General features: G+C 46.1%; 1 protein-coding gene across 2 annotated transcripts in view; it reads right to left on the reverse strand.

Annotated features, from left to right (window-relative positions):
• Window positions 1-9640, reverse strand: part of PAFAH1B2 (platelet activating factor acetylhydrolase 1b catalytic subunit 2) — a 395905-nt gene that overhangs the window by 140955 nt on the left and 245310 nt on the right. For both annotated transcript variants that reach the window (XM_044080967.1, XM_044080966.1), the window contains one exon: window positions 7756-7855. In XM_044080967.1, the coding sequence (XP_043936902.1) occupies window positions 7756-7836 (81 nt within the window). In that variant the 5' untranslated portion in view covers window positions 7837-7855. The remainder of the gene's footprint in view (window positions 1-7755; window positions 7856-9640) is intronic.

Raw genomic sequence — 9640 nt, forward strand, 5'->3', positions numbered from 1 at the left:
CCTTTCCTCACACAACGGGCAACATTATTAAAGTGTATTATCATATTACCCTTAGCAAATGTAATCAATCAACCCTCAGTGATGGGAGCAATACCCTTGTTGTTGTGTCTTTCAGCTTTTCCCGGTTAGGGGTTGCCACAGCAGCACTCCGGTCTGCTAATGATTGGCAGTAGATTTTTACGTGACGAGTTGCCAGCTCTGACGCACAACCTTCAACGAAGGTACGCCCATTCACACGTCTCCACACAGAAGACGCTTTAGCTGAGAATCGAACAGGACGTCGTACTGTGAGGTGACAATGCTACTGCAGCACCACCACCGCAGTAGATGGGAGCAATACTCTTACCATATATAATTTTAGTGTTTGCGTTAAATATCAAGAAGTTATGTACTCACCACAACGTTCGATGTATGTAGTCCATCTCGCCTCACATTTTTACCAGTGGGTTCGGAGCCAAATATCGGCTCTGACTCGGCCAAATTTTTCTAGCTCGAAGTCTTCTATTGGCTGGGCTAAGCAGGTATCCCATGGTGCACTGCTCCATATCCCCAGATCTAGTTTGCTGCGAATACTCATTCAAACCCCATACATATACAACCATCCAGGTAAAAAAGAATAAGCTAAAGGTGAAGGGAACTCTGTAAATAGAAACCTAACCTCCACATCCTCCAGGAAGGGGGAAGGTGGGAGGGTAAGTAAGAATTGTGAGGTGAGATGGGACTACATACATTGAACGTTATGGTGAGTACATAACTTCTTGATGTTATGTAATCCAATCTCGCCTACATTCTTACCCATGGGACAGCGTCCCTAGCATCTACATCCAGGGTGGCTCATAGGAAAATACTCCTGAGTACTGTGGAACCAAAGGACGACCTGACCCTAGATACCACGTCCAATTTGTAATGAGAAATGAATGTGTGAGGAGAAGCCCAAGTAGCTGCAGCACATATATCATCCATCGACAATCTGGCTTGATAGGCTGTAGATGTAGAAACAGCCAGAGTAGAATGAGCCTGGACCGGAAACGGCAGGTCTTTTCTTCCTGCGGAGTAGGCAAAAGAGATGCAACTAGATATCCATCTGGATAGGGTGATTCTGGAGACAGGGGACCCAATTTTGTTTTCCGAAAAGGAGACAAATAGTTGATCAGACTTTCGGATATCTTTTGTTCGGTGCAGATAGAAACGTAACAGTCTGTGTACATCCAATTGATGAAATTTAAATTCTGCCTTGTTTGAAAAATGAGGAAAGAATACAGGCAACTCAATAGATTGATTAAGAATAGATACGGAAGCCACTTTAGGAAGGAAAGAAGGGTTTGGTCTATGAGAAACCCTGTCCTTATGGAAGATCAAGTATGGAGGTTTGATAGAAAAGGCTTGAATTTCTGAAACTCACCTGGCTGAAGTGATTGCTATTAAAAAGGCTGTTTTCCAGGTCAAGAATTTCAAATCACAGGTAGCTGCAGGCTCGAAAGGTGGTGAAGTAAAGGCTTGTAGAACAAAATTGAGATCAAAGGGCATGACAGGTTCAGAGACCAGAGGACGGAGTAACAGAGTACCCTTCAGGAAAGCCTGAGAGTCTGTGAGCCATGACACTAGGCTCATTATGGTAGATGACGCGGAACCCTGATGGAAAAGCATAGACAAAAACTCCAAGACTGAAGCAATCGGGGCTGTGTAAGGATCAATTCCTTGGGTATGCACCCAAATAGAAAACCTCTTCCATTTGCTAGAATAAATCTTCCTAGTAGAGAGGAAGATAAAATATGAACTACTTCCGGTGAAAAATGATGAAGCCTAACTAACGATGGAAGTGGAGTAGCCAGGCTGTCAACCGGAGGGTTATCAGAGAGGAGTGGAACTGTCCAGACATGTGTGTCAGCAAATTTGGTTGAGGGTCAAGAATCGAAGGAGTACAATGTATGGTTGGAGAAAGGGGAACCAGACTTGACGAGGCCAGTGTGGAGCAATCAGAATCATTCTGCTTCCCAAGGATTGCGCTTTCTGAATCACTTTTGACAGCAAGGGAAACAGAGGGAAAGCATAAAGCAGACCGGAGGGCCAATCGTGAACTAGAGCATCCCTGGGTGACTCCCCCTGTGGGGGGATCAGCGTGAAGTAGCTGCTACATTTGGCATGGAGGGGACTGGCAAAAAGGTCGCAGCAAGGCTGACCCCATCTGCTGAAGATTCGTTCTGCAACTAGATGATTCAGGGACCACTCGTAAGGCTTCAGAATAGCTCTGCTTAGCCTGTCCGCTATCACGTTGGACTTCCCCGGAATGTGCGTTGCCACCAAAAACCATTGGGAAGATGCTGCCCACTGCCACACTCTCATGGCCTCTCTGCACAGGGGGTAAGATCTGGTTCCCCCTTGCTTGTTTAGATACCACACTACTGACATGTTGTCCGAGTGTATTGCAATCGTCCCTAGAGGCAGAAAGCTCTGAAGTGCCTGCAACGCAAGTAGCACCGCTCTCATCTCTAGGAAGATGATATGCAGATGTATCCCGTGATCTTGCCACGTGCCTTGGACTGTCCTGCCAAGATAATGCCCCCCCCCAATCTGGGAGGCGTCTGTGGTCACGGTGGCAACCGGGATGGGTGGAACGAAGGGTTTTCCCCTGTCCAAATTGTTGGTGCAAAGCCACCAACTGAGATCCTGTTTGCATCTGTCCGTGAGCAAAATGGGGTGAGAAAGTGGAAATTTTTGGAGAGATCATTGAACAAAGAGGAGCCATTGAAGAAGTCTCATGCGCAATCTCACTAGCGGGACCAACATAATTGCTGCTGCCATGGTCCCCAGGAGTTGAAGAACCCATCTTGCCTTTGCTTTCCTCAGGGGCATCACGGTGTGTATCTGTTGCTGTAAGACTCTGATCCTTTCCTGCGGTAAAAATGCTCGCATTCGAACGGTGTCTAATTCTACGCCAATAAAGGTGACACGCTGTAAGGGCAACAAGGCAGATTTTCCCAATTTAGTGTTATGCCCAACTGTTGACAGAGTGATGGTAGCGTCCCTGGTTTGGACTAGTAGATGCCTGGTGCGGGCAATAAGGAGCCAGTCGTCCAGATACGGAAACACTTGGAATCCCTGACGTCTCAAGTGAGCAGTCACCACCACCATACACTTGGTGAACACCCTGGGGCTGTGGTGAGACCAAAGGGCAGGGCTCGAAACTGGAAATGACTGGTTCCCAGCTGGAAGCGTAGGTGACTCCTGGATGCCCTGTCCATTTTGACATGGTAGTAAGCATCCTTGAGGTTGATGGAGCACATCCATACCTACTCTCCCAACAATGGGAGAATGGATTGTAGTGACACCATACGGAACTTGGACTTCTGTACATAGTTGTTCAGTTGGCTGACATCCAATATGGGTCTCAGGTCCCCTGTTCTTTTCGGCACCAAAAAGAATCTTGAGTAAGTCCCTAATGCGACTTGGTCTGAGGGGACACGCTGGATGGCTCCTTTCCCTAGCAGCTTTGAAACCTCTGAGGCTGCTTGATCCCTTTGACTGGGTGGAACATCCGGGATTTTTCTGACTGAAGGGGGGGTCTGACGTAAACGAAATGACATAACCTCCGGAAATTATTCGTAATACCCATCGGTCCTGGGTGATGCTTTTCCAGGCTTCCAGATATAACGAAATTCGACCCCCGACTGGCTCCAGATAAGCACAGCCAGGCACTCCCTCAGGAACGAGAGTAGGGAGAGCCGCGAAAGGAATCGCGGTCTACCAAATTGCGGGGGCCCCCTCTGCCTCTACGGTGGCGTATCCCTGAATAACCTCCCCCTCCTCTGCCTCTGGAGGGGGCCTCACATTGTGTGGCAGGAAAAAAACCTCTGTGATTTTTTGAACCACATCTTCCTACCCGGCTGGGCCTTGGGGTAAGGCCTAGAGGGAAGGGAAAAACGGACCCCTACGGCAGACAGGGTCTTTCTCTCTTGTTCGCAACTGGTAAGGGTGTCTTTCACTTTGGTTCCGAACAAAGAAGAGCCATCAAAGGGGGCGGCAGTGAAAGAAGACTTGACGGCCTCCGCGAAGTGACAAAGGCGCAACCAGGCTTGCCTTCTAAGGGTGACTCCTGAGCTTGCTGCCCTACTCGCTCCATCGGTTGCATATGAGATGAGCCGCATGGAGGAGTTGACGATGGAATTGAGGGTAGACACCTGGGCGTTAACCATCTGGGCCACCGCCTCAGGAACGTTACCCGCAAGAGTATCTCCTAACTCCTTGAGGAGATCTCTCTGGAGCAGAGTGAAATGAGACATAGTTCAGTGACCGTAAAGTAAAGGTTGCTGACGAGAGGGTACACTTCCCATACCTGTCCATGGTCCTAGACTCCTTGTTAGAAGGATGGACGGAGGAAGAAGTCTCTGCTACTTCCTTCTGAGTGGCCGCTGCCACCACCATGGCATCCAAAGGGACTCCTTTGGACAGAAAATCCTTACCCGGGGGAGCAGAAAGAAACTTGTTGGGATGCTTGAGTACTGGCTCCACAGAATCAGGGTTTTCCCACAACCTCCGACAAATCAAATTTAGGAGCTCGTCGATGGGTGGGGACACCCAGAAGGCGGAGGGCTGAGCATCAAAGGCCTTAAGGAAGACAGATTCCTCCTCGGAGGGGGCCTTGGACGGCCAGTCACCTCTTTGTTTCAGTATCTCCAGGATGTCAGAGAAGGAAACGTCATCACAGGATGACTTGGGGGACGCCTCCGATTCCTCAAGGTCAGTATCAGAGGTGAGAGACTCATCCTGGGAGTCTACGTGCTTCCTCTTGCACATTTTCTTTCTAGGGGGCTTCTCAGGCACGAACTCTGAAGGGCCCTCAGAAACTTGGGGATCACTCGTGGGGGTACCCCTAGGCCTTGGTGCTCCACTGTCTACAGATAGGAGGTGATCAGAGGCTCTCACTGGAGTGGTGGGGGACAGAATGACCGACCCGCATGATGTAGCTGACGATCTGGCCAGCGCAGTCCGCATGGCCTCAAAGGCAGCCCCCCCCTCCCCGAGTCAGAGGACCGGCCAGCCTCTGAGACCAAGACAGGAGTCGGGGTCCCTCGAGCCGAGGCACCGAGCGGAAGACTCGGAACCAAAATATGCCCAGAGATGTCCCCCTCGGGCCCGACTTTAGAATCTCGAGTCCCGAACCCCGTGGACGGAGCCGACGGGTTCAGAGCCGATGTCGGCACCGATAGGCCCGGGGGGCCATCGGAACCGACCTAGGAACATCACACGGCGTGGAACACACTGGCTCCTAAGACAGAGATGCACTCTGAGGAGGAATGATCGAAGAAGGGGTCGGGACGGGCTCCAAAGCTGACTGGGCCGGAGCTGAAAACAATTTTGCCAAAACCGGTGACTGGAGGAGCCTCTGCACCACCCCATCAACATCCACATCAGAAAGGGTCCTGGAGGATTTGGAGGACAGGGAGGGAGATCGAGATCGCCTCTCAGGTGAATTGGTCTAAGACTGGGCGATTGGCTCCAAAGAGGTTCCAATATAATTGGAGCAGACGCCGGTTCCATCAACACCGACACTTCCTGAGGCCCCGAGGACAGTGGAGCCGAGGAGGTCGAAGCAAGTTTTGTGACTTTCTCCGGTGGCTCTGAGAAAACCTGAAGGAGCCGGAGATCTCTTTTTTGATTTTAAGGACTTAGATTTTGCACTGGGAGAAGAATCCATGGCCTCTTCGAAACAGGGTTTCAAGAGTCCCTTTAAAATCAGCTTATTCTTTCTTTCTTGGAGCACTCTGGGACTAAAAGCATTGCAGAAGCTGCAGGACTCCTGCAGATGGATAGCTCCCAGGCAATAAACACAAAGTGAGTGCCCATCGGTGATGGACATCTTGTAAACGCACTTAGTGCACTTTTTAAAACCCGAAGGTTTATGCTCTCTGGAATCCTTGGACATTTTCCAACTAGCAATCACAAAAAAGCCAACACAGCACTAGTCACTCTCTGACAAGAAAGGACCCAGACACACACCACCACAAAAAGCGGGAACAAGTTAGTAAACTGCACAGCACACATACAACCCTCAGAAGAAAGACGCACTGAAACAAAAAAGGCCAAAAACCTCTAACTAAAACGGGTTTCTGACCACTAATAACAAGGGGAAACCTACACTAAAACCTCTAACGGTTTTAGCGCGAACAACAAAGGACAAGAGGACTAGGTCCTCTAACTGAAACGGGTCTAGCCCGAAGAACAGTTAGCAGGAAACCACAAACACACTGCCTAAACCAAAAACAACACTAAATAGACACTAGCTATGAAAATAGCTTTTTGTTTGTAAGAAATTTTCTCAAACAACAAGAAAAAAGGTACTTGGCCACAGACAACAGCGAGACCACGTCCAAGCTACACAAGTGGCAAATGAGATCTGGGATATGGAGCAGTGCACCATGGGATACCTGCTTAGCCCAGCCAATAGACGACTTAGAGCTAGAAAAATTTGGCCGACGGGTAAGAATGTAGGCGAGATTGGACTACATAACATTGTGCTATTTTTGCAATTAATTTCATTCGTAAGTACCACACCTTGAAAATTGTCCTAAAACAGAAAATGCCTGACATGACATCATGAAAGACTATACCCATAATCCCCTCACAACCTACATCAGTGTACAAGCTACAATTTTACCGTGCTAGGTGCAGCAATACAAGAGCCTTACATTCCCTGTATGACAACCTGTCAGCAATTTCTCACAGGAAGACCCTCTGAAAATGTGACACATTTAATGCTCTATTAATGAAATCATAATGTAAATAAGTAGCTGAATCAGGGTGCAAGGGCAAAGCAAAGAGGACTAAAATTTTGGGGGCAGTCTACCATGGAACACACAATGGAAAATGCGTAAAGTTTAACTCTTCTAAAGAATACTCAGGCCAGTGATGAGTTATGATACGAGAGAAAGTAGGAAGATACACAGATGGATTTAAAATACAGAATATCTGCACTGGCAGCACAGATCCAACACCTACAAGCTCACATTCTCTCTAACAAATGAAATGACCTATCAGCAGTGACTGCTATAAAAAGCACAAGAACAGGAAACTTGAAGGGAACCCAGAGAGGTAATGCTTAAGACAGGCTTTAATAAATACACCAACCTCAAAGAAAAGGCTGGCTGTGCAGTGCAGTGCTTAAGGTACCAAGCCATTGCTGGACTGCAGCTCACCACTGTCAAACTGTACCTGACAAATTCCTGTAAAAAGGCCATCATGTGCAGCTGGTCTTAACAGATTTAAGATTAAATACAATAAAACACCCTCAATCTCATAAAATATTGACCATGTATATCTATTACTTACACTTTTGCCTATTACCTATTATGGGTTCTATTAAGAAAAAAATTCAGAAAATCATAATTAATGTTAATTCTTATTCAAATCTAGAACATCTGAAAGGAAATTCATGGAAAATAAAAGTCTAAAAATCATTTTGTCAAAAGACACAATCTCTGAAAATGCACAATATACATGTAACAGCCAATATCAACAACCCTTTTATAAAAGCACATTACCCCATAAACTCCTAACCCCTAAAGTAACCAAAACTACAGTCCTAATCTCAGCCTAATCCCAATCTTCTAGCCCCTAAAGTTATTCACTTGAAGAATTAACAACCACAAAACAGCAAGTCATTTCATTCAAATGCAACAAACAGACAAATTATTATTCGCATAAAAATCAACCATACTGCCCATAAACAAATATCCAGATGATGTGTTCATATCTTACCTGAGACATCCATCTGTTGTCCCCTTGCACATCCTTCAAAGGAAGTGGGATTGCTGCTGAGTTCAGCTCTTCCTGGCTCATCCTTTAACCTACAAAACAACTAAATGGAAGATACTAAGTAAACAATTTTAACTGGGGGGTGGGGGGACTGACTTTGCAGTCAGGCAAAAGCATTCAAAGAGAAATAAACAGTTGCCAACAGGAGATCATAAAGCCTCTAGTGTTATCAAAGATGACAAGCGTATGCCCCTTTCCTGAATACTGTTACATATTCCGCAATTATAAACAAATTCACACCTTTCAATAACCAAATTCAGAAAAAAACATAGCGCACACAGTTAATATACATATAAAAAAGACCAATTGTGTGGGTATTCACTATCAAAGTTAAACTTACAGAAAATGTCAACTGTGCAGCAAGTCATAATTTGCAAAGCATGGATCCTGCAAGGTTTTAAACACTGGCCCCTCCTTTCAAAGCACACATTTGTTTTGTGCAGTCAAAATTAGAGACATTTCAACTAAGTTAAAAGATCAAGTAATTATAACATAGTCAGTCTTCACAATAGAATTTAAAACCTTACGACCTTCTTGCATATGTAACAGGATATGGAGGAGATTACTGAACATCCTAGCAAACAAGAAAAATACATCTGCTTAGCAAAACCCTCCCATCATCCTTCATACTGCAATAAAAAAAATTTGGTATGCAGTCAGTGGCCAAGAGCATGGTGTCAAAGACAAAGATTTTATTCCTATCATCCTAGAGTGATGACATGCACTCAGCTAGCAGGCTCTGCAAGCGATGGGCTTTGGGAATGGAAAATTAATTTTATTCCCTGGGAAAAGGCCAAAGTGTTTTTAAACTTATTCAAAAACAAGAAAAAAAGACAATGACCCAACTAAAATTCCTAAAAGGAATTCAGAAAATCTCCAAGAAACTCTCCACTTCTTGAAGAATGTCACTATCTCTACCTATGCTGAAACCTGGCTCTGAGAAATGAAAACTGTTGATGTGCGCAAGATGGACCTTACTTGCTAAGCATGCAGAAAAACACGTCAACAGCCATGCAGTATGAAGATGGACAGGTTAAAAGGGAATGATGAGGCACTTGCCTTTTACCTCTTCAAAAGGGAAGGTAAGGGGGTGGGCAGGGGGCATGGCTGGTTTGCCAGTTCCAGTGATGATAAATGGACTGAAAATTGTTGTCAAGCTGCTGTAGGTGGGCTAGCACATGTTATCATGCAGGTGGAGGCTTCACGCCAGCAATGTTACTACACACCCATCTGATGCCAGCCGTGCATGTTAAGTGCACTGTAAGCCTTAAAGTAGATCCCCCCAAAACACAATATGACAATTCCTCACCTGGCAAAGTCACACTCTAAGCAAACGATGACTCAAACCTCTTAGAACCTGCACATGGGGGAGCTGCCCAAGTGCATAGGCTCTTCCACAACTGAAGCTGCTACACCAAGAAAATCATTCTAGCAGTCAGCTACAGTTCAGAGAAACTAGAAAACAGGACAATGCATTGGCAGTAGATATAGCAGAAGTTAATGCTAGGAGAGTGGGGTCCTGACATTACATTTACTGTAACAGTTTATCTACAAGGAAGAAGTTATGATATGAAGCACCTGATCTAGCCATTTATTCTCTCACACACACATTTTTTGTTCAACTGGTTTTGGCTCTCTGCCCTAGCTGATCATCAGCTAAATCAGCTGCTGTCTATGGCTCCCCCGATTTCCACCAAACTAGTATTGTGAACAACCTACACATTGGCATGCTCTCATTTCACTGGCCCGCATTTGTATGATGAAATATCCACCCTATCCTTCCTCCATCCCTGCTCACCCACCTGCCTATTTAGACTCCTTCCAATGC

Source organism: Protopterus annectens, chromosome 8.part0 (assembly GCF_019279795.1).
Source record: "Protopterus annectens isolate FY-2018-M chromosome 8.part0, PAN1.0, whole genome shotgun sequence".
In the NCBI taxonomy this organism is placed as follows: Eukaryota; Metazoa; Chordata; order Ceratodontiformes; family Protopteridae; genus Protopterus; species Protopterus annectens.